Genomic DNA, 24178 nt, shown 5'->3' with positions numbered 1-24178 from the left:
ACTAGGCTGCTGTGAGACTTGAGTTACTTACAATTTGCTTATGAAGACTTGAAACTTGACGTGGGGGATTCATACCGAACATCCCACTGAATTACTGTGAGCCCTGAAGTTGAAGGAGGAGATACTGCAGGTTGTTACTTCCTGCTGTAGACCGCACATACCAAAACTGACAACTTACTCCAGCAATATCAATGTTTACTAAACTGCAATATCACAGACTGTATTTTATTTATATGGTGCTTTTCTGGTCTTAACGACTACTCAAAGCACTTTTACATAGTACAGGAACCATTCACACACAATCATACATAGATAGATAGATACTTTATTCACACAAAACATACACATACATCATAAACAGGATGATAATATAACAAATCCACATGAATAATATGGACAATAAAAGAAAAGATACTAAATAAAAAATCCACATGAATGTACTAAGGGATGTATAAGCATGAGATGCTTGCAGTGACAGGGCAGGGACTGTCCCTGTGATTCAGTTTTTTTAGTTTAGTTTATTAAGGATCCCCATTAGCTTACGCCTTGACGATCAGCTAGTCTTCCTGGGGTCCAACACTACATTTAGTCCAACAATACTAAAACATTTCATAACATATACAGAAAAGAAATAAAAAAAAAAAATAAATAAATGAAATACATGCAACAATATCTGCCAACAAAACTAAGTAACAAAAAGCAAAAAATTACAAATAAAATTAAATGAAAACAATAACAAACCAAGCAAATAGAGAAATATCTTGAAAACGAAGTTATATATTACAATATATTACATGGCTAACATTAAGGTTGATTACCCTGACAAAGACACACAATCAGAAACCTCATAATAAGTCATTTAAATTCAGGTGAGATTTGACTTTCTTTTTAAAATGGTCCTTTCCTGTGATAAAACGAATGTTACTAGGGATTTTATTCCACAAAGAACTTGCTCTGTAAATAAAAGTTGTTTTCAAGTTATTGGATTTTGGTAAAGGTAACATCATCTTCCCCCTACTGGCTCCTCTTGTTAAATAAGTGCGGATATCTGAACTGTATGTTATGTTATCAAAAATAAATGATGGTGTCTGACTTTGAACAACAAAGTACAACAAAGTAAGCACATTGGCTAATAATCTTTTTTCAACAGTCAACCATTTAAGACATTCATGCATTTTAACTACATTGGACCTAAAATTACACTTTAAAACAAGTCTTACAGCTTTATTTTGTGCTACTTGAAGTTTTCTAATTAGGGTTTTTGAAGCAGATGGCTAAATTACTAAGCAATAATCTAAGTGGCATAGAACTAAAGAGCAAACAGTATGCATGGTAAGGTGTTCTATGAGAGTGTGTGTCATGGTGGTATAGTGCAAGTAAGTCCAATAGTGCAAGGAATGTAGACATAGTAATATAAAAACTATACAGCAGTGCAAGGATAAAGTTTTAAAAAGACAGCATTAAATATGGGCATAAAGTGGACAGTGTAGGACATACACAAATCAACAGTCAATATTAGAGGTTGGAAGTTGTATACACTGTGACCGAGGCTGCCATACAAGGTGCCATACCTGCTCATCAGATAAACATTCACACACCGATGGCGCAGCATCAGCGTCTTGCCCAAGGGCACTTTGACATGGGACTGCAGGGCCAGCCATCGCACCAACAATCTTCTGATTGGTAGGCGACCGCTCTACCACCTGAGCCACAGCCGTCCCTATCATTATTTCCTATGTGAAATACTGTGAATTCAACCGTTCAGTCTGTTCCCCTGTTATATTCTGCTTTTTTATTTTGCTGCTTTATTGTTTCTTTTTTTACTGATGCTTCTTGTTATTGCACTACCCCTATCTATTTATCTATCTAATAATAACAATTTATACTTTATTAATCCCACAAGGGGAAGTTAGAATGTTTGTATCTATCTATCTATCTATCTATCTATCTATCTATCTATCTATCTATCTATCTATCTATCTATCTATCTATCATTTGGGTTGTTTTGGTGACCCCTGCTGATCATTAATGGAATTACACCAACGTTAATACCCAGTGTGACGTATGTTCCTGTGACGCGCAGAAATTTTAAACTATCGTCCTTGTCAGTGATGGCGGCTTCGTTAAGTTCTCTCCCTGTAAGCTGTAATAACAAATGGTACTATACACGACAACAGATCGACAACAGCCCATCTCGGCGAGCTGGACTTGATCCTGACAAGGAACTGTCCTACAGACAACAGGCAGCGAACCTGCTCCAGGACATGGGACAGCGGCTCAATGTGTATCTTTTGTCGGGGGACGACTTGCGGCTCACCTAGCAACATTAGCTTGTTAGCTAGCGAAGTTTAGCTTCTCGTGAAACCGGTTAGGCGGAAAGCATGGCTAGTGGTTGATATTGTGTTTAGTTCGAAGGCTTTATACGTGTTTATATGTTTTCTGTATGTTTCAGACGGTTGTTTGTGATTTTACCACGTTAACGTTAGCATGCCAGCGTTATCTGAGAGCGGCGTAGTAGGCTAAACCGGGGCCACGAAGGCCTGTGTGTTCGGCGGGCCTTCACGACGTTAGCATTAGCTCTGCCTCTTACTGTTAATGTTAGTGAAGAAAGATGTAGCTACAGTGGAACAACGACCGTAAGAAACATTGCGTTATTCGTGCGTTTAAGTGTTTACGTGTTTTATCTTTAGACTCTACCCTTTTATATATACAAAAACTGCTTCCGGCTAACATCTTGACTGACGTGCGAAGCTAGCTGGGGTTTCAGTTGTCCTGCCACTGATGTGATATTGAGTTTTATAACGCGTTAATTATTGCTATTTGTGTTATTTGACATGTAGACCAATGGCCCCAGTTATATGCGCTATATACAGTCAGTGCATGTGTTGTGATCTGTTAGTACTGTTTGCTACATTGTCCTTAAATGCCATGTATCAGGTCCCAACTTACAATTAATACAGCCATTGTGTACATGCATCGATTCTACATGGTCCAGTCATTCACTAGATTTCACAGAAATGTAAGTATTGTTTGGCACCTGAAGTCCAAGCTACAACTGTCTTGTTAACTTGTGTAAATCAACTAATGGACTTATTTTGGTTTACCCTCGCCAGGTTATATCTCCCGCCGCACTCTTCCTCGCTGCGAAGGTCGAGGAGCAGCCCCGGAAGCTGGAACATGTTATCAAGGTGGCCCATGCATGCCTCGATCCTCAGGATCCTTCACCAGATGTACGCAGTGATGTAAGTGTTGGCCTGTAGTTACAATCGCCTGCAATTGGGCTCTGTCTCCTCCTGAGCTTACCTTATGGGGTAGTCGTTCAATCTCCACAATACTACGGCTTAGTCAGAACCAGATTTATTGCCAAACATGTTTGCAAGGAATTTCTTTTGGTGTATAAGGTGCATACAGTTAACAATAAATATGTTCATGTATTTATTTATATAAGCACTTTGACTTTAAATCAAGAGAGGGACATCTTTTTAAGCTACTGCATTTTATGTTGCTTGAATTTGTGACGCTCACCATCACAATTTTGTTTTCCTTAGAAGAGATGTTTTTCTAGAAGCAGCTTTGATGCTGATGCGTACATATGAAATGTATTTTGGCGATAAGTTAACAGTTCTTGTTCTTTAGTCTTGCTTGTCAAATTGCATTTGAACTGGGTACAATTGTTTGAGGAGGTCTTTTGTTTTGAGTTACCTCAGGTAAAGGGTGGGCGGTCTGACGATTTTAGATCATGATCGGTCTTAAAGGGCGCCCGCAATCTACATTTCAGGTGATGCGTGGAGATTGCGGGTATTAAATGCCCTCCTACTTCTTTTTCCAAACTTCACGTAACCTCATTGACTAAGATCTGCGCTATGTAGTATTAGTATCTGTGGGCTTGTACCGGTGTTAATGTTCTGTGCATTGTCGGACACATGCAGCCACTTTCCTAAAACCGCTTGCGAGACTGACGAGTCCACAGCAGCCCGTGGCGTTTATGTCCGAGCCTGTCTCCACCGCCTCCACCTGCAGGTTGTCAACTGTGTGGTTTGGAATGAAAGGGAGAAAACAGGACAGAGTAACACGGCGGATATCGCTCATTTTTTGACGACGTAGTTAAGGCGGCAGGCGTGTGTTGCTTAGGCGGCCGCCTTAACTGCAAAGTGCTGCGGGAAACCCTGAAATGGCTATGCTGATTGGACAAATTACTTCACGTGGCACTTTCTTGGTTGAAGTATTGTAAACAACGCAATGTGAGTTATAGCTAGCGGAAAGGCGGCTGAGGAGATTATCCCTAAAAGAATATTCTGACAGTGTTTCGCTCAGAGCGGCAGAGCCCTGCGATACAAAATCAAAACGGTTATCATTGACAAAAAAAAACATGTTTTTACAAAGTATTGTTTTGTGTTTACATTTTGCTACTTTTTCTATTTGAGTTAGGAGTTCTTGGAAAGTGTTTTTGTGGTTATGTTATCTTTTTGCTTCTGTTTCCAACTCAGGTTTAAATCACCGTTTTGAAACTTGTGTAGTATCTTCTCTTTTGTGATTACTAATTTGTTTTTTTTGTATAACCTGTGTAGTATCTTCAATGCAGTATTGTGACTTAATGGTGCAAATGGAGAAATACATAGGCTATTTCAAGTCTGGCTACAGTCTACAAGGCATTTTGTAATTGAGATAAAATATCGCAATTTAGATCATGGATTGTGATTGCGAATTAAATAGACTGTGATATTATTATTTTTTGGGCAGATCGCCTACCCCTACCACAGGTGTTGTTCCTTCTTGATACATTGGTCAAGAGAGCAAAAGACAAACATGCTTCCCACTGTCTGTGTATGTTCCAAGTCACGCCTGGTAATGTGATTTTTAGCTGCTGTAAAACAAAAACAAAAAAGCATCTGTACTCACTGTGTAGCTTGTAATCGTCTCAATACTTACCTGTGAGGCGTCTTCAGCTCTACGTGAAAGGTAGGGTTAATGTGTTTGACAACGGATAGAGGCCTCCAAGTGAGTAATGTGCCTGTCCTCTCAACTTCAGGCCTACCTGCAACAAGCCCAAGACCTGGTCATTCTTGAGAGCATAATACTCCAGACCTTGGGTAAGTTGGGAAGGAAGAACTGGGTCCCTTGATTTCCCTCCAGAAACACATGTGATCATAAAAATTGTGCTAACCTGTTTTACTTTTGTCCACAGAAAGCCCATATGCGGTTAGCAGCGCAGGAAAGAGACGCTCTCGCTTCACATTAGCAGCACTTACCCACTGTTGCATTACAGCGTTTTCCGCTTTTGTTTCTATTATGTCCATAACTTTTTTTTTACATTTCCCTCTTTGTTTCTTGTCTACATATTTTTAAGCCACGCGTTCGAGGACCATGTGATGAATTGCTTCATCACAAATGATGGCTTTTAGTATGTTCGCTACAGCCGGCTTAACCCTCTCCCAAGTTTTCAAGCTTGTAGACGGTTGAAGAAGTGACAGTGGCTTTGTTTTAAAACGCCAAATTGTGTTTTTACTTTTTAAACAAGATTCAGTGTCGTGCATCACACCAAACGTTTTGGGGGGGGGGAATTGTAACGGCATGCCTTTTTTAATGTTTTTCACATTCATCTTTTGTTTTCATATCGTCCAGGATGTTATTGGAAGACCCCATGCAAAGTGCTATTCCACGTTATTCTCTGCAACACTTAGTTTGGTGTATAACTGTGTACATTTTCTGGCTTTCAGGGACTTTGATTGAAATCTATTTGGTGCATATGTTAGTTTGACTATTGCATTTCATTTATCAGGACTTGTTTCTTTTTGTCCCTTTTTTTTATTACAGCTTTTGAAATCACCATTGACCATCCTCATACTCATGTTGTCAAGTGCACTCAGCTTGTCAGAGGTGAGCACCAGCTCTTCAATTTAGCTACGTTCCGTTTGTATATTCCGGTATCATATGAAGTTTGCATGTCACATGGTTAACTCGCAGGTTTTAAGTGTGTTTTTTTGTTCTATTGTTGTTCCAGCGAGTAAGGATCTTGCTCAAACGTCATACTTTATGGCCACTAACAGGTATATTCACAGTTCACTGTTAAACATAAGCTTCTGTAATTTGATACGAACAGTAAAATAGTGCAGCATGTTTTCATATCGTTTGCGTGTATTGCGTATAATCCGCTAACTCAATATGTCTGCTCTCTTTCCTCTCCCCTCCCGTTTGTTTTTTTTGTATTGCCTTATGGGATGTATCCTGCCACGTAGTCTGCACTTGACCACGTTCTGCCTGCAGTACAGTCCGCCGGTTGTGGCCTGCGTGTGCATCCATCTTGCCTGCAAATGGTCCAACTGGGAGATCCCTGTGTCCACAGACGGCAAACACTGGTGGGAGTATGTTGATCCCACCGTTACCCTCGAGCTGCTGGATGGTACGTGTTGTAAACAACCTCGTAGTTGAGTTCGTTTCAAGTATAGGTAGAAAAAAAAAAGGACCTACGAGTCATACATCCGTTACTTAATCTGAAGCATTTTAACTTTCTCCTGCTGATCTTGTCTTCACTTCTTTATAACTTCTTTCAGAGCTCACGCACGAGTTCCTGCAGATTCTGGAGAAAACACCCAGCCGGTTGAAACGGATTCGCAACTGGAAGGTACAGATTTTTGTTGTGGCTGTCCATTGCTCCTTTGTAACCTATGGAGTACGGCCAAGACATCCTGCGTTGTGTGGACGTTTATTGGTAACTGACTTTGCTGTGATTGTCTGTTTTCTTGGCTGCCAGGCTGGAGGTCAGACCCCAAAAGCCAAGCCCAAAGTCCAGGAGGAGGGGGACCAGAGGGACACCATGATGAGCATGATCTCCATGGCCTCATCGGAGAGCACCGTGGCAGGCTTGATGAGCCTCTCGGCTCCACCTTCCGCCTCCTCTTCCTCATCCGTCGGTGACAAGGACCGGCTTGAATCTGGCAGCGCCCTGACCTGGAGCGGCAAAGGCCAGGCTGGATCCGAGCAGCCTGGCAACGACGTCCACGTCCCAGCTAAGGTGTCTCTGAGCGAGTACCGGGCCAAGAACGCAGACGTCCTGGCTGCCCAGAAGAGAAAGCTAGAGAACATGGAGGCCAGCGTGAAGAGGGACTACGCCAACGCTGCCCAGGCTCTCATTGGTCAGCAGCAGAGGAAGGAGAAGCAGCCGCATCACCACCAGCAGTCCAGCTCCTCCTCCTCTGACAACCCGTCGCCCATAATTCTGAAAATCCCCCTGGAGAAGGAGAGGCACGAGAGGACCTCTCTCAAAATGCGCTTACCCCTAGCGGGGGGAGGCGCAGGCGGAGGCGGCGGCCATAGTGGCGGCGCCCGAGGTCAGGAACAGGACATCAAAGTCCGAATACGAGTGCCTGAGAAGCAAAGGGGGAGTTCAGGAGAGGAGGGCAAGAGCAGGGACAAGCACAGGGAGCGGTCCAACCACCACCACCATCACCACCACCACCACCATTCCTCCTCGACAGGTGCCTCGCTCTCCTCTTCACACAAACATTCATCTAGTTCTAGCGGGGCAGTCGGAGGCAGCAAAAAAGTCCCCAGCGACTCTTCTAGAACGAGCTCCTCGTCCTCGTCCGCGTCACGTAAGAGGACGCACTCCCAAGATCCCGCAGCAGGCACTCACCCTGCCTCTAAAGCCAGCAAGTCCTCTAGGAATCCCTACCAGCTGCCGTCCCTTTCTTCCTCCTCCGGGCAAACCCTAGGCCACGGCCCTGACATTCTCCCCGCTCTGGGCCTCCCCCACCACCCAGGGATCTATCCGCACTCGCACAAAGGCGACAAGACAGACACTAATGGGCACGGCGCGGCTGGCGGAGCCCAGTCAAACGAGTACCAGGACACTTTTGAAATGCTGAACTCACTTCTGAGCGCACAGGGGGTCCAGCCATCCCAGCCGTCCATGTTTGACTACAGATCCCAATACGGGGAGTACCGTTACAGCGGTGGCTCCCGAGGGAACAACCCCAGGCCCCCGCCCCTCCCTTCAGAACCGCCTCCCCCGCTGCCGCCGTTACCCAAATAGGATCGTCATCAGGAGACATATTATACACATTGTACTTGACATCCCGGACATCCATGTTGTTACGTAAAGTATTGTATAATGTTGTTGTTTTTTTTTTTGTTTTTTTTTCAAACTAGCCCAACTATTTTTTACAGGCTTCAGTGTGACAGCAATGAAATGTACTGGTGAGATAAATGAGTTTGCAACCTTTTTTTTTTTCTTTTTACATTTGTGGGGCAATAATGAGAGGCTTTAAAAGCTTGCAAAAATGTGAGGGGAAAAAAGAAAAATACAGGCAAGTGTAGATAATATCTTTTGCTCTTCTGTTTTACTCAAATGAAATGTGATGATTGGAGTTAATTTTAGCATCGCTGTTTTGGAAGTCGTCTTGAAATCATGAGGAAACAAAGATTTCTATCACATACCTTTTTAGGTCTTCTTACCGATTGTTTTTTTTATAATGTTTTTATAGTATGTTATTTATTAATTGAATGCTTTTGAAAAAGGAAAAAAAGAAAAAACATAGTCCCCTTTTCTACCTTTTTTTAAGGTTCCCCCTCTTTGTTCTTTTTTTGGCAGAGGGATATTTCTTCATCAATACTGTACAGGCTAGTTTGAGAGTGCATGTCTCTAAAGCCATCTTTTCAATATTTTTGTCTTAATTTTTTCTTTTTAAATATTTTCCTCCTTTTTTTTTTATATTTTTACACAGCCATAACCTAAAAGAATAAATAGGTGAGTGAGCCCACCCCTGGTATTTATCAAATGTATTTCCTTCATTATTTGATGAACTTGTACAAAGATTGTAAAATGTTTAAAACAAACATGAACTATTTTTTACATTTTGTAATGAAAAATTGCAACAACAAAAAAAAAAAAGTTGTAAATTAAGCTTGTACTTTTTTTTTTTTTTTTTGATTTTGAGTGTTGCAGTCATTGTTTTAAATGGTTGTAAAATATTCATATTCAGTTCTCAAATGATTACACTAATGGACAAAGTTCATACCAAGGATATACATCTATTCAAAGGGTTCAAAGAGTTCAAACATATCTACATGGTCAAAATGAAGGAGTTGCCAACAAAAACAAATCCCTTTAGAGAAGAAATGGGACTTTTTAAAAGTCATGTAATTTGTCACTTGTTCATCAGTTTCCTCTGGAGGGCAAAGTCTTTTTTTATGGTGATGACAGCTAAACGCCAAGAAAAGAAATAGGCAGAATATATGGATGGACATCATTTGTTGTGTTGGCATCAGCAGCAGCGCCCTGAAACTGCCGAGAGGGGGGGAAAAAAAGCTCACTTTGTGGCGACCATATTGAGCACAATCTACAATAAAAAAAGTATTCACAATACACTATATCAAAGTCGAATCAAATGCCGTCTGTCCGTCTTCAGCGATCGTCTTTCATGTCTGCATTTCCCTTTTGGGGGTGTTTGAAAAATGTGTAATCCCCCGGTGTACGTCTGTCAACTCATGCTGGTCTGATTTTAATCATGTAAAAGCTGACTTTTGACTTCATACCTTCAAACAAAAATTCAGCTGAAGCTATTCAGCTATTCTTCAGGTTGTTTATAGTCCACCCACACGCCATGACTCATCAGAAATGTTTGCATGTGTTCTTTAGTTGTGTAAATCATACAGGCAAGCAGGTTATCAGCATACAGCCACTAAAGAGTCATGAGTATAAAGTACAATACTCTTAATTAAATGAATGATTAATTATTGTTAAATATAGTGGAAGGGGTGCCACTTGTTGGTGAGAAAATTGGGTATAATTTGTAGATTTAATTCATACTAAGCTCATGTGGTTTTGATTGTATAGTATTACTGCTGTGTTTGATCCGTTTGTGATCCAAAAACTCTGTTTGTTTTAGGCAGTTCACAGTAATGCAGTACAACAAATCATCGGCTGTTGTAAAATATTTTTGTTCCCTTGATTATGTGGAAGGTGAGCTGGAAAGAGTGCCGCTCTTTGCTCAGGCGGCCGGCAGAGGTTTTATTGGTTATTCAACTTTTGGTTGTTAACAGGGAAACAGTAAATGCACTGAATATTTATCTCAGTAGGTTTGCCTACAATGCAAATGACAAAGTGTTACATGTCTAATGGTTAGACTATTAAAATAGATATTTCCATTTTTGAAAATGATCTTATTGGAGATGCACACATCTTCCAATTTAAGTATTAACTTTATGCTGTGAGGAAAGTCATAAAAAAGGACACGCATTTCAAAAATAAATCACATGTCAGAATAATGGAAGACACTCATGCAACCTAACAATGCAAAATTACATAGCTACAATAAGTTTCATGTTTGGTTTTTTTTTTTCACGTCTTGGTGTTTTTAGTGACACTCAGGTCTGGAAATGAAATGTTTTGGGATTTTATTTGTTTTTAGTTAAAACATATGTGAACACTGTTCTTTTTGATATAATGTGGTTGCTTTATTCTCAATTAAAGTCAATAAATATTTTAAGAAAACGCTTGTATTACATTTTTTATTTCTTTTATTTTTTACATATAGGGACGTTTATAGAATTTCATGCTGCAGTGTTGAGGGTGGGAAAGATGTCTACTGTTGAAGCCAGTTTGATTGGCAGCTTGTGGGCCAATGAAATAGCTAGTGGGCCAATAAAATACCTAGAGATTTTGACCAATCAGAACGCTAAGTGGGCGGGTTCAGCTTGTTTCTGCAGTGGTTAATGCAAGAAGAGAAAACCGACGTAGTGTGTTTCGGAAGCTAAACCCAGTCGGATCGCTGTGAGGAAGGTAAGCAGTTATAAACCCAAAATGCGTTTGTGTTCGTCTTCGGGCACCGAGGCATTTCGATGATATCAAAAAAGACGACCATCTGTTGGCGTCGGTCAGCAAAACTCGGTCTTCGCCGCACATTTTTAAAAGTAGCGATAAGCTAGTGTTAGCAACTGCTAGACAAAGATGGCGACGCCATAACTGAAAAGTGACGCAGTAAAGAGAGGCGGGCTAAAGCTCGGTGTGGCGGCTGGGTTATACGTTAGACTGGTTAAAGACAGAATGTAACGTTGCTTATGCTAGATTTTAAATAAACATTTTATTCTTTACGTTAGTACTTAAGTTTTACTTGTTTGGTTTTTATGACAGTTTTAAATGTTAAGGATGGGTATTTACTTGTAATAAAGTTACTGTGCGGTTTTTGAGAAGCCACCTGACCTGCCACCGCCTCTGCCGCGCGGTAACTCGCTGTCTCCAGTCATTTCAATTAAGAGAAGGCGGCGGAGGGGACGCGGTTTTGATCACGGCGTATGAAGCGGTTGCCGCCTACGTAAGTAGTTGACTGTGCTAAACTTCTGGGGCTAACCGCCGGGCGGCAGGAACCGCTTTTAAAAACGCATTTTGTTGTTTGCATGTAGTGGTTGCCGCGCGGCGATGTGAAACCAGCTTTAATATGAAAAACGACGAGAGACTGCGAGTGCGATTACTGATACTGGCAGTGAATGGCAAGCGAGCGGCACTGCAGTGGCAAGCCTTTGGCAGGTGTCAGGACAGTGGCAATCGGCGGCAGTTGAGAGACGCTGCCTCAATTCGCCATAAACTATGTCTTTTATTTAATTACTTCCGCCTAGGAGGTTAGACAGACTGACTGGCTGACTCATTTATTTTGCAGTTGGGTTAAGGCAACACAACTACATGGTTAGGTTTAAGCAACTAAACTGAGTGCAAATAGCATTGTTGACAACTGACACATAGGGGCTAATGGCATCTACCTTAATCAAACGCCTACTGACTCGTGATATCTATGCAGCAGCAGAGTGACACCCTGTGGCACCTAGTGGCACTCCTAATTGATGATTTCATTTACTGTCATACCGACTATGCCTTTCATCTCTGGTAGTAAGTGCAGCTCTAGCTTTCATATTTCAGGTCTCGATTAGTCTTTTTGTCTATAAAATGACAAAATACGTCTGGTATTGTCAAAGTCTTTTTGTCCAACCGACATTACACCTGAATAACTGAAAGATATTCAGTTAACTGTCAAGAGTGGCCGCTATTTTTTTTTTCTTCCTTAAAATTAAACAAATGATTAACCCACTACCAAAATAGATAACTGGATTATTAGTCTGTCAATCGATTCAATTAACATACAAATTGTTCCAACTATTTTGCAGACTTGCGATGAACAGGATACGGATACACGTTTTGCCTTCGAGTCGGAACCGGGTGACCCAGACACCTCGTCCTCAGGAGCCCCTGGCCTGCTCCTTTACCCAGCGACCGTGCTCGCAGCCTCGCCTGGACGGCCTGGAGTACTGCATCAAACACATTTTGGAAGATAAGAATGCTCCATACAAACAGTGCAGTTACGTCTCTGCCAAGAATGGGAAGCGCTGCCCCAATGCCGCACCAAAAGTCGAAAGAAAAGACGGGTGGGTGGAAAGTCACAATTGAATAAGCTTTTTAACAAGTTATAAACAAGTTAGACCGCTGCTTTATTATGAACTGTAAGTCTCAGTATGGAAGACAGGAAAAACTAGGCCCCTAATAACATATCCAAGCATCTTTCTGACAACGCTTCTCCGATGACTCTGTTTGTTCTTTAGAGTGACGTTCTGTGCAGAGCATGCTCGCAGGAATGCCATGGCCCTCCGAGCTCAGATGAGAAAGGCATCTTCTGGTCCGTCCCCAGAGTCACTGTTGTCTCAGCTAAGTGGATACAACCGCGCAGAGATGCAAAGCATTGACGGAGGACGCTCTGAAGCTAGCCGGATTCTAGGTGAATGGTCTTGTTTGGACCGGGAGATGCTTTCTAAATTGTAGACACAAGTTTATCTCCAGTGCATTGACTTTTCGTCTGTATTATGGTGCGTCATTTCTGTTGCAGTTTATGTTAATATGTGGGAATATGATTATAACTTAACTTTCTCTGGACAGATGAGGACAGTCTGAGTGAGGAGGAGCAGGGTCCCTTGGTACTAGACCAGACATGGCGAGGAGACCCTGACAGTGAGGCAGACAGCGTTGACAGTGATCATGAGGATCCTCTGAAGTAAGCTGAATTATCCGTCCATATCTCACATTTTTAATCTAAACTCGCATTGTCATGTTATTGGATTTAGGTCGTTGTTTGACTCTTATATTTTGCCATTAGACATTAATGTACTGCCGTAAGCAAAAGCTGTGACTCAATTCATTGTACAAACTAATTCTGATCAGCTTTTGAGTCTGTAGTGTGTTAACACTGGAAAGGTGAAAATGTAAGTATGGTCAAAAGTCAGCATACAAACTAAAAAAAAAAACCTGGGATTTATAGTCTCAGAATGTGATTGCATACAAAAAAACGCAAAAATAACAACTGCAGAAAGATCATGGAAAACAAAAGTATAAAATCTTTGGAAAAACATTTTTTTTTTCTCTGAGGTTTAGTTAGCAGTGGCTTTCTAAAATGACAATGTTATTGAAAGGCACACATACTAATTCCTGTTTGTATAAAACTATGTATGTTGATTTCTTGTATACTAATTGCAAAAACACTTAACTGCATATATCACATAATGTATATCATTTTATATTGTAAAACGTCTTAATGTGGCCTCAGTCCAAGATTGTGTAGTCACATGGGATGGAGCTAGTTTGAGGAGTAGAGCTGTGACGTCATCCTTTTCCCTGTAACATTACAGTGACATATTTTCTTTTGTAAATCGCAGGCATGCAGGGGTGTACACAGCAGAGGAGGTGGCACTCATCACTCGAGAAAAACTCATCAGGCTCCAATCCCTCTACATTGACCAGTTCAAACGCCTGCAGCACCTGCTTAAGGAGAAAAAGCGCCGATACCTGCACAACCGCAAAGTGGAGCACGAAACTCTAGGTAAATATACAACTAACGGGTTAGTAACTACACGTTTTGCTTTGTCTATGCGCCTGTTGGATATCATTCCACGCCCTCTCATGTGTATGCCCTCACAGCCCTGAGCGTTATCTGTATTTGTTTGTGATGCTCTCAGGGAGCAGTCTGCTGACAGGGCCTGAAGGTCTGTCCATGAAGGAGAGGGAGAACCTGAAGAAGCTCAAAGCTCTGCGCCGATACCGTCGTCGGTACGGTGTGGAAGCCCTGCTGCACCGGCAGCTTCGGGAGAGGAGGCAGGCTGTGACAGACGGAGCTCCTCAGGTGTGACCCCATCACAGTAGAAAGTAGTAAAACTATTAAGCGTTTGAGACTAACTAATGTTATTAATCAACTAATGTTAAAGGGTCCGTTCACTAAACCACATAGAACACTCCCTTTCTCCTAGTGGTATGTAGCCATGGAAATGGTTTCTAGTTTATCTGTTCAGGTTTCAAGAAATCAAAGTCTGAAACATCTGTGGCCATCCCAGGGGAATTTGTGAATGTGTGAAGGGAATTATGTTTGTGCTTTTTAAACTGTAGAGCAGTTTGTCTTCCCCAGAAACAATATCCCAAGTTCTTTGGATGATCCAAAGACATTGCTTTGAGCTGTTTTCACTGGAACAGTACTTCTGAAGAAATGCAGTAGTCAAAGTAGTAAAAATAATCAGACTGATCTCATGAAATGGCGTTTGTGTGACACGCCAATCCGTATGCCATTATTGGCGTGTTATCAAGACGTTTTTTAGCGTGATTATAAATGCCATTTGGCCTCAATTGACTTACATTACCTTGCGATTGTGTGTAAATTCACGCCGTAGCGAGTAGTAAGAGGGCGAAAAATCCAGGACTTTGACCCAGGAGACCGGGGATCGTGTCACGTTTCCTAAACTCAGTCGTCGCTTTCTTCTTTTACTAAATCCAACTCCGTTGTTCTTTTCCTAAACCCAACCGGTTCTTCTTTTCCTAAACCCAACCCGCGTGTGACGTTTCCTAAACTCAACCGTCGCTTTCTTTTCGCGAGAACACGCCAAGTGGCGTGTATGTTTACGTCCGCTGTATACAGAGTAGACATACACGCGGATAGCTCAAAATGCATACAGATAACGCACCACTTGGCTTAAGAAAGTGGGCGTTTATGTTTACGCGGTCATGATGTCACGTTGAAATAATTGTATTTAAGAATAAATTGACTTATAAAACTGTTTTTAGGATGGTATCCAGTAGCATATGTCATTTTCCCCATAGTGGCTAACATAGTTGGAGAATATGCTAAATATTCTCAATTTCTTGTGTTGCACTACCAGACTAGAGATGAAAATCATTTGCCAAGTTTTGACGTAAACTATAAAAGGGAAAAGTTTAGCTCTGCCAGGGGCCGTTTGGCCCCCAAACTTGCCGTTTGTCTAACACTGCCCTCTGTATTAACAATATTCGCTAAGACTCTGTGGAGAGAAATTATATCTGTGGGAACTACATACTATGCTATTCCCTTCCACTGTATTGCGGTGAAGGCATGCATTTCTGAAGCTGCTATCTCCAAACCTATCTGCATGGCTAGATGCTGCTAGAAGGGAGATTTTTCATATGTGGGCAGACTTTGTATGCTTTAAATTTAGCAGGGCAGTAGTGTCCTCAATTATGTTGATTACTACTGTGAATTGGGCAGATAATACATACTTTTGGGTTTGAGATTATGCTCAACATATTTGAGTGCAGCAGAATGGAATTTCAATTCACTTTTTATAGGCTTTTTCCTCTGACAAGTTTGTGGCATCAAAGGAATGATTAATGTTTTTCAGGATGATTATAGTTTTAGAGGAAATACTGTTTAGGTTCTGTTTGGACCTTACCTAACACTACTTTCCTCTGTTGCAGCCACACACAAGAACGGTGCATGAGAAGTGCATCTCCTTTGTGGAGGGAACTCGATGTACCAACCCCTGCATGCCTATGACCAGGCACTGTGTCTCACGTATCCTTAATTATGTTTTTTTTTTTTTTTGTTTGTTTTTTAGCATGTTTGACCACAATTGTGTGGAACGTTTACATATAAGGAACCACAGATGCATTTTCCTATATTAATTGAATGAAGACATTTACATTTAAACATGTCTTTTTAAATGAACAAACTGAGGTTTTCTGCTCATTTAGCCATCTTCACCTCGGCCCTGATCAAGACCAGCAGCTTGCAGTAGCTGTTGGTTTCAAATGGTGCCTACATAAAACTCCTTCCTGTGGTCTGTTGATTTTTCCCAGAGTAACAAAGGGGCTAATCTTTTCAGTTGGAAGGAACAAAATATCTTCACACCCTGCCTACAGTTAAACATCAAATCATTGGGGGTAGCCTCATGCTATCCATGTTTTTCAACAGGATTTAAATTGTAGTTTTATCAGTTATCGGCTAACGGCAAAATAGTTTTATTGGAAGTACATAACTTTGTGTTCCAATTGCCATTTTAGTTGGACGGTGATTAAACAGTGTCCTGACACCAGTGTTGCATTGTGAGCTGTACAAACCCTGCAAAATATTAATGCTCGGACTAAATCGCATAATTTCTAACTACAAAATCACTCGGGCATATCATTAATACAGTCAAGCCTGTTGCAACTTCACAGTAAGTAGCCTTATGTTAAGAAATGATTACATCAAGATTATTTTCACAGGAGTAATTGTAGTACTTGCAGTAATACTAATTATTATACTAACTTTGGAGGCTAAAGTTTGCCATCAATCACAATGTCCACAGGTCAGATTTTGGTTTTTACTTTTTAAGATGGGAGCAGTTTTCTTTATCCGTTGATTCTGTTATGTTGTCATTTTTGTGTGTTCTGTGTAGACATTGTGTGTCATTGTCCTTGACAACCGGACACTCAGACATCTTCCAGGACGGCAATCAGGTGCTTTTCAAAATGTGTCCAGGCCTGAAAGATGTCCCATGTGAACGCACCGTGCATATGGGTCAGTCTGACGATCCTCGCTGCCCGCTGCACCTCACCCTGCCGCCCCCCATGTACCAGCCCGAGCAGGAACCTCCACCACAGGAGCAGATCACCACTGCAAGCAGAGACATGTATCTGAGTGCGGCAGAGCTTCAGCCCACAGAGAGCCTTCCCCTAGAGTTCAGCGATGTATGTAGAAATGATGATCCCCTACCGTGGTCCTCTGATGTATATGCATTGTATTAAAATTGTGATGTTAGATGGGATTGCTGCCGTTTTTAGGGTGTCTGGGGTGGGAGCTAGAAAGTTAACACAGAAAAAAGGTCCCGAAGACGGTCATATCTTCATCAAATAACAAGAATGCAATGTATTTTGTACCAGAGTCTGATTCAACCGGACTAAACAACGCAGGTTTGAAAACACCCCAACTCTTGTACGAACTAAAAAAAACAACCTGATCTCTGAATAAATTTGAAAGCTAAACTACTATTAAATTCATAATTCTTCAAATGATTGTAAATTGTCAAGAGTGATCTATCTGTATATTTATGCAATGTGCTTCAGTAATCATGGTAACACAAGACTGCAGCGCTGATTATGCAGGACAATGGGCACAAAAACTGTCCATTGACTGTCAGTCAATATGACTTTAGCTCTTTATTTTTTAAAGAGTCTGTGTGAACACAAACTGGCAGAACTATAAAAGGCAAACACTTATCACTTTAGCTTGATCCGGCCCAGATGAATCAAACTATAGGTTTAAAAGCACCCTTGAAATACTTCTATTGGCATGTTTTTAGAAGAAGCAAATGACTTGTTTTTCAGTGTATCTCTTAACAAGCCTCTGCGATTTAGTTGTGAGCTGACTCCAATAAGTGTCCAGATTGTAGATGATCAAAAGTTCATATTTATTACACAAATCTTTGCTGTTTGTCATTTGCCGTTTTCAGTATTGTACGATAAACACAAAATTGGGCATGAACTCAGGCTGGGTTATGAGCTCGGTCAAAAACTGGCTGTTTCTCCCACATACTGTACAAAGCAGCAACAGCTGAAGCTGTTTGAATTACCACGTCGACTTTGATTATTCCGAAGCAAGGATGCTCCAAATGACACAAATATACATACAACTTTAAAAGTTTTATGTTAAGATTTAGATTTCATCCTGTTATACAGGACCTGGATGTGGAAGGGGACGGTATGCAGGGTCCTCCGTCCCCCCTACAGTTTGACACGGCCCTGGCCCTGGAGGACCAGACCATCAGAGCCATCGCTGAGGCCCCGATGGACATCCTGACTGGAGAAGACCCAGACCAGGTCGACCTGGATGCCTCGGAACACGAGCTCTCGGAAAGAGATGTGGATGCCATCATGCATGACCAGGTTAACTCTCAATCAGGGGCATCTCGAATATCTTGATTCTTAATGAATGACGGCGCCCATACACTGCGATAACAATCCTACAATTTCGTTGTATGTAACGTATGGGTCTAATAAAATCTTGGTCACAATCTGTGTCAATTTTAAGGCGTGTGCGATTGTAGACTGTAGTGCTACGATGTGAGTAAGGAAAATATAGATGCAACTTAAAGGCTAACTTGGGTTTTTTTTTTTTTTTTTTTTTCAACCTGGACCCTATTTTCCTGTTTTTTTTGTTTGTTTTTTTTGTCTTAAGTGATGACTCTTTGGTCCAGTATTAAGCAAGACCGCTGCAGCCGGAAAGTTATTGGGCAATTGTGCACCTTTACGGCCACAAAAAGTGCTCGTTTTACCACTGACAGGCTCAGATTATTGTTCTAAGTGTCTGACAACATTAACAAAAAGGTCGACCTCTGTAGGGATCCTTTCCATAACGTTGTCCGACACTTATAAAAACAATCTGAGCCTGACAGTGACAAAAAAAACAGCACTTTTAGTGGACAGAGATTGACAATGCACATTTGCCCTATAGGGTTACATTGCAGTCCGGTTCGCGGTTGCCGGTTACAGCGTTCTCGCTGAATACTGGACCAATTTTAAAGGTTTTGTTCACGTAGTCACTTATAAACAAATGCATGGGAAAATAGGGTCCAGGTTGGAAAAAAAACAAATAATTACCCTTCAAAGGATAGGTTCAAGTCTTAAAGCAACACTTACATGTCCAAATGTACATTGAAACTTTTTATTACAATAATTCCTTGAGTTCATACTGGCTGGTAAGAGATTCTTTCCTAACGTGCTATTAATATCTGAAGGTAATGAGGAGATCAAATTGATATTTCCCAAACGCAGTCTTTCTAGTACAAAAGTCTCTCCTTGTGTTACTATCTCTCCACTAGAGCTCAGCAAGAAAACACTGTCCAGGGAAACAAAGAGGGACTTTAAATTCCTAAAAAGATTGTTACTTTGGAAGATAACGCACATATTAGCTTTAGATAAACTTAGGAATATACTTTATGCACCGACTCAGGACTGAATTTTATCCCCTCTCTCTGACATTGGGAGCACGTGAGAAAGGGACCTCTTCATCAGCCAAAATGAACACGAGGAATGATTACTGCAAGCAAAAGCTCTTCCAATGTTTATATCACACCTGACTGTTGTTTTAAGATGGATTTTGAAAAATAGGGAACCTATTTGTTAATGACATTTCTCTGCTTGCGTCACTGTTTTATAAAAATGTAGCCGGACAATAAAACAGATTTGGCTGTAGTGCATCCTCAAAACCACTGGTGGAATGTAACTGAGTACATTTACTCAAGTACTGTACTTAAGTACAAATGTTAAGGTACTTGTACTTTGAGTCTTTTCTTTTCACGCCACTTTCTACTGCTACTCTGCTACATTTCAGAGAGAAATATTGTACTTTTTTACTCCTCTACATTCATCTGACAGCTTTAGTTACTTTACAAATTAAGTTTTTGCACACAAAAGACGTTTATAAAATATGATTAAAAAAAAAATAATTAAACTTTCCAATACAACGGCCTGCAAGTCCAGCTGAAATGATTAGACCAGGGGTCTTCAACGTTTTTTAGGCCAAGGACCCCTAACCTGACAAAGAGACGAGTAGGGACCCCTACTACATATATTGTTTAAAATTGAGTTGCATAGTAAACTGGGCCTATAATAACATGTGGCCTAAATACTTTATACATAGCTTTTTATGGTGCCCTACAATACTAAGCTACTATTTACATATTTATATATCATGTTTTAATGTCAAACATACAATCCAGAAGCTTAACTGTATCTGTGGATGGCTACCCCAGGGGTTGCAGTCCCGCTGTTGAAGATCCATCCAGATGTTGTAGACCATTAAACACAACTGTTTTGGATCGTTTCCAGTTTCATCTTAATCAGTTTCAGCATTAAGTATTTTTACTTTTAATACTGTAAGTACTTTTTCCTGATGATACTTTTACTTAATTAACATGTTCAATACAGGACTTTTTCTTGTAACGGAGTATTTTTTTACAGTTTGTCCTAAATACTTCTTCCACCACTGCTCAAAACAAAGTAGGTAGTACTGTCACCTCCCCTGGGAAATAAAAGAAATGAATGTTAAGTGTGTGAAAGACAACTGGTCTTACTGGGAATTAAAGCATCCTGTTAGGTAATAAAGAATAGAAACGCAGCAGTGAAGTTATAGTCCAGCCACCAGAACTACTACAGAGAGCTGCCACGATAATAGAGTATTTACTAATGGAGGTAGTGCAAATGTAAGGTGATTAAAAAGTACACACATGAATAATGGTGGGTGTGGATAATATACAATACAAATTGAAGATACATTATATGAACAAATACAAATGCAGATTGTGTGTATAAGGCTAACACAGCTGGTAACAGTCCAGCAAAAGGTAATTAAAAAAGAGTGATTTCCATGGAAAATATAAAATACAATTAGAAGGCAAATATATAAACAAATGCAAATTGTGCATAAGTCTAACAGCCGGTAACTGACTGTAAAAATGAAAATGTATGCACCTTTCCATCCACTTCTATTGAATAGTGAATATTAGGATGGTGGGAACAAATGTAGAAACGATGATACAGTGGTGCTCTTAAGTTTATGAACCCATGCTGAAGTTGACTAAAAAGAGGAATAAAAAAAAATAATCTTTTGGAAATTGATCTTAATGCCTTAATTAAAAAAATGAGGAAAAATCCAACCTTTAAGGACACCAATTTTCTTTGTGAATGAATAATGTATTGTAAATAAATAAATGTTCTTCCTTAAAATACATGTATCTGTATGGGTGAATTGAAAATTCACATAAAAACAGGTACAGTAGATGGAAACTATTGTCTTCAAAGCTCTACACATCAGCCGTCAGTGGACTTTACTCACAATGTGATCTAGGACTACTGTTTTTGAATGAATGGCTAAAAGATTTCTCTCAACCATCGCCCAAAAATCGCACAGTGTGAACAAACTTTGTAGCAAAAACAAGCCACTGAAGCAAGTCAATAAAGAAAGCAATACTTTGTGTTGTGTCTCCACATTCTTGTACTGTATGTTGACACAAATAAGTAGGGATTTCAGCCATAAAATGAACACAAATAGTGTTTTAGCCAAAACAACAGAGCAGTGGCTGTACTACTGTCCTAACTTGCTGTTCTTCCATCTAGATGGTGTCAGAGGTTGCAGGAGGTGAAGAAAAGGATGCCACTGATCATTCACTCCAAGACATTAACTCTGCTGCAATTGATGCTCCCAGATGAAGAACTTCTGTAGCATCATCACAAAGAACATGTTTCACTTCCACAAAGACTGATGTTGAGGTCAGAATAACCTTTACAGCCCATTTGTCGTGGGTGTATTTATTTAGTTTTTTCTGGATTAAATTGCCTTAAAATTGTACCTTATTAGTTTGTCTGTTGAATAAAAGGACACTCATCTTTCATCCACAAATAAACGATTTTATGAGTACTTTTGTTGAATGTAATAATCTCCATATGGTCTTTTAAAGTGTGGAGAGAATATTTGAAGGCACTAAAAAAAAACATATACATCTAGCTGTTTCAAAGTATATGTTGAAGTTATGTTTGGCAGCATGGGGACAGCCTCTTAAAAAAAAAAAAAAAAAAATTGGGGCGGGTAATGCAATTTCATGCAATGACATCACTTTTCCTCAACCCAAAACACTAAACGCCGAGGCAGAGAGAAGAAAGCGGCTGCTGCTGCAGGGAAAGGACGCGGCAAAAATGAGCACAAGATAAGATATATTTTAAAGAAAAAGATAGTATATTTCTGTCATGTATTAAGAATGGAGCAGCGTCGTCTTCGACAGTTTCCAACCAAATGAGGTGAGTTTTTAAAAGCCAGGAAAATGTCGTTTCATGTTCTCCTCGTCGGGAGATTTGCTGGAATACCGACAGAGGCTTTTGGCATGCTTTTCATTGATTTAACAGCACCGGGAAAGTGAAGGGCTGAACGGGTGTAAAGCTAAAAATGTGTGGGTATCTTTCTATAACGTGAAACGCCCCGGTGTTTTACAACGTTTTTTGGCCGTTTGTGGGAGAAACGCAAGGGCGTAACGGTGTTACCGAGTCGAAGGGGACTCATTTCGGTGCAGGTTTTGGTTGTTTTTTTTTTTTTTTTTGGAGGGCCTGTCCCAAGAACAAAAATGTCATTTTTCTGAGCCGAAGTAGGGTTTTGTTCAACTGCATAAACATGCTAGCTTAAATATACAGCCATGTCGCAGTTTTAGCCTTGAAACCTGAAAGGGGAACATGGAAAAGGAACTGAAATCTGAGTCCTAACTACATTTTTTTTTTATGTTTCTTATTACAATGATGCAAAAACAAAGCATTTTTATGATGGAAATAAATCCCAGTGTGTCAAACATCCTTGCTGTGACTGGAGGACAGTGATACTCCACAGCCACCAGGCTTAAATCAGAGAAATAATGAATGAATTAAGGTGTGAACATGTCTGGAGCAGGGATGTAGTGGAGGATAAACCACCCTGGTTCTGTGAAGTTAGAATCCTTTTTTTTTAGGGAGATAAAACGTGAATCACAATTGACCTTATAACACTGCATCACTAGTCTGCAAGCATGTCAATTTATTTTTTACCAGCTGGTTTGAAGTCCCCCTCCACTCAGATTTGCTTATTTTTTTTGCAACCCATGGATGTTTGAGCTTCACTGTGCAGAATGATGTTTATTGCAGAGTTTGTAGAAGGTTGTTTTCAAAGGAAGTGCATGTATGAGCAAGATTTTGTGACATCTCAACTAGTTTGGGAGCTGATCCGTGATCTAAATATGCAACTTTCAGCACATAAACTGAGATTAGACCTTTCAGTAAAGTGAGACACGTTTTGTGAAAGGAACATTTTTACATATTCGTAGGTTTTCTTAATGAGGGAGAAAAAGTACCATTTAGGAAATTAATAGTTAGGTTATTACATTTTTTGTGTGGGGAAAAAAAACACAAAATCTGAGCTTTTTATATATCTTAAAGCATGTCTGGAGGGGATCTGCATTATTAGATTATTGCAGATATTAGTATCCATGTATATGTTGGCAGAGTCAGTATTACATAGTTGGATTTTTACACTGTAAAATGTTACACTCAGTTTGTATCTTGGTCACAATTTAAACAAAAAAAAAGATCTGAGGAATCCTATCAATATTTGGCATAGATAGATAGATAGATATCTATTGGTCGGGCTGTGCAAGACTTTTTTTTTCAGTTTTCAGCTTTAATAGGGGTACTCCCCTCAAAGTAATGGACTGGATTGGTGCCCATGTTGGCCAGTACAGAAACTTATTTGGAGCAGTATTGGCAGTGAATACGTGTTATTGGATCATACTTTAACACTGCTGCTTTTCAGTAAATGTGATACCCTCCGCATTTTCTGAATGGCATTCTAGTCACGAGGAGTGGATTGTTTCTCGTTTGTTTTCACATTGTGAAGGATTTTATTGGCCGTTAAAACACACGCCAGTAACCTTAATGAGTTCTAGGGCCTATTTGGATTGGATTACGATTCAAAACATCTCAAATAATGCTGTTTAGCTGTAACAGAGTCCTTTTGAAGGGGAAAAACATCCATGCTTAATGATCTGGTTTAAAGCCAGATATATATATATACGCTCATGCTGTTCTCATTGTCTCATCGTCTTCTGAACAAAGACCAAACTTTAAGTCAGTAGAAATGAGAATGGAAGGATTGTTTTGAACCCTTTGCATTAGCACAGAGATGGCCGCGTTCAGGCTGTAAAGTATTTCGCGTTCACTGAAGATCTGCTGTGAAATGCTCAATGAATCTTTTTAGCGTTTGCAGAAACGACGTACCCCTCGTGCCTTTTCCAAATTGTCTGTTGATGTAATGTTGCATGTTGGTTGTTCTTGGCAATTGCATACAAGTAC

The 24178-nt window shown here is 40.4% G+C and overlaps 4 protein-coding genes and 1 non-coding gene across 11 annotated transcripts in view; 4 read left to right on the top strand and 1 right to left on the bottom strand.

The window, feature by feature from the left end:
- LOC116059532 (tubulin alpha chain-like) overlaps positions 1-24178 on the bottom strand; it is a 370798-nt gene that overhangs the window by 34688 nt on the left and 311932 nt on the right. The gene's annotated exons all lie outside the window — the stretch shown is intronic.
- Positions 2063-10228, top strand: ccnt1 (cyclin T1). Its single transcript, XM_031312567.2, has 9 exons — positions 2063-2284; positions 2938-3019; positions 3114-3242; positions 5030-5090; positions 5815-5877; positions 5993-6047; positions 6237-6400; positions 6552-6622; positions 6752-10228. The coding sequence occupies exons 1-9, from the start codon at positions 2112-2114 to the stop codon at positions 8030-8032; spliced, it is 2079 nt and encodes a 692-aa protein (XP_031168427.1). The 5' UTR covers positions 2063-2111; the 3' UTR covers positions 8033-10228.
- kansl2 (KAT8 regulatory NSL complex subunit 2) lies at positions 10652-21717 on the top strand. 5 transcript variants are annotated; one of them, XM_031312609.2, is made up of 10 exons: positions 10652-10780; positions 12157-12414; positions 12589-12761; positions 12920-13034; positions 13693-13856; positions 13993-14156; positions 15752-15848; positions 16752-17005; positions 17993-18199; positions 21431-21523. In XM_031312609.2, the coding sequence occupies exons 2-10, from the start codon at positions 12164-12166 to the stop codon at positions 21521-21523; spliced, it is 1518 nt and encodes a 505-aa protein (XP_031168469.1). In that variant the 5' UTR covers positions 10652-10780; positions 12157-12163. The 5 variants fall into 5 exon arrangements, 4 of the variants coding, with proteins under 4 accessions (XP_031168469.1, XP_035863745.1, XP_035863746.1 ...); XM_036007852.1 differs by lacking the exon at positions 10652-10780 and adding an exon at positions 10852-10874 and having other exon boundaries at positions 21431-21717; XR_004898927.1 differs by lacking the exon at positions 10652-10780 and adding an exon at positions 10853-10874 and having other exon boundaries at positions 17974-18199; positions 21431-21717.
- On the top strand, positions 16039-16173 carry LOC116059856. Its single transcript, XR_004107396.1, has one exon. It is a non-coding gene; the product is annotated as a small nucleolar RNA SNORA2/SNORA34 family (small nucleolar RNA).
- The window catches only part of nckap5l (NCK-associated protein 5-like), a 58287-nt gene continuing 55947 nt past the window's right edge, over positions 21839-24178 (top strand). For all 3 annotated transcript variants that reach the window (XM_031312446.2, XM_036007851.1, XM_031312434.2), the window contains exon 1: positions 21839-22108. The gene's annotated coding sequence lies outside the window, so the exon portion shown is untranslated. The remainder of the gene's footprint in view (positions 22109-24178) is intronic.

This window comes from Sander lucioperca, chromosome 12 (genome assembly GCF_008315115.2).
Source record: "Sander lucioperca isolate FBNREF2018 chromosome 12, SLUC_FBN_1.2, whole genome shotgun sequence".
NCBI classification, from domain to species: Eukaryota; Metazoa; Chordata; class Actinopteri; order Perciformes; family Percidae; genus Sander; species Sander lucioperca.
This window is presented reverse-complemented; position numbering and strand designations above follow the sequence as displayed.

Excerpts from the sequence above, each read along its gene's own strand:
- ccnt1 (XM_031312567.2), top strand. The coding sequence starts at position 2,112 with ATGGCGGCTTCGTTAAGTTCTCTCCCTGTAAGCTGTAATAACAAATGG. Across the intron at positions 2,285-2,937 it reads ATGGGACAGCGGCTCAATGT|GTCCCAACTTACAATTAATA; the intron begins GTATCTTTTGTC and ends GCCATGTATCAG. Across the intron at positions 6,048-6,236 it reads TACTTTATGGCCACTAACAG|TCTGCACTTGACCACGTTCT; the intron begins GTATATTCACAG and ends CCTGCCACGTAG.
- kansl2 (XM_036007852.1), top strand. The coding sequence starts at position 12,164 with ATGAACAGGATACGGATACACGTTTTGCCTTCGAGTCGGAACCGGGTG. Across the intron at positions 13,035-13,692 it reads GATCATGAGGATCCTCTGAA|GCATGCAGGGGTGTACACAG; the intron begins GTAAGCTGAATT and ends TGTAAATCGCAG. Across the intron at positions 15,849-16,751 it reads GACCAGGCACTGTGTCTCAC|ACATCTTCCAGGACGGCAAT; the intron begins GTATCCTTAATT and ends CCGGACACTCAG.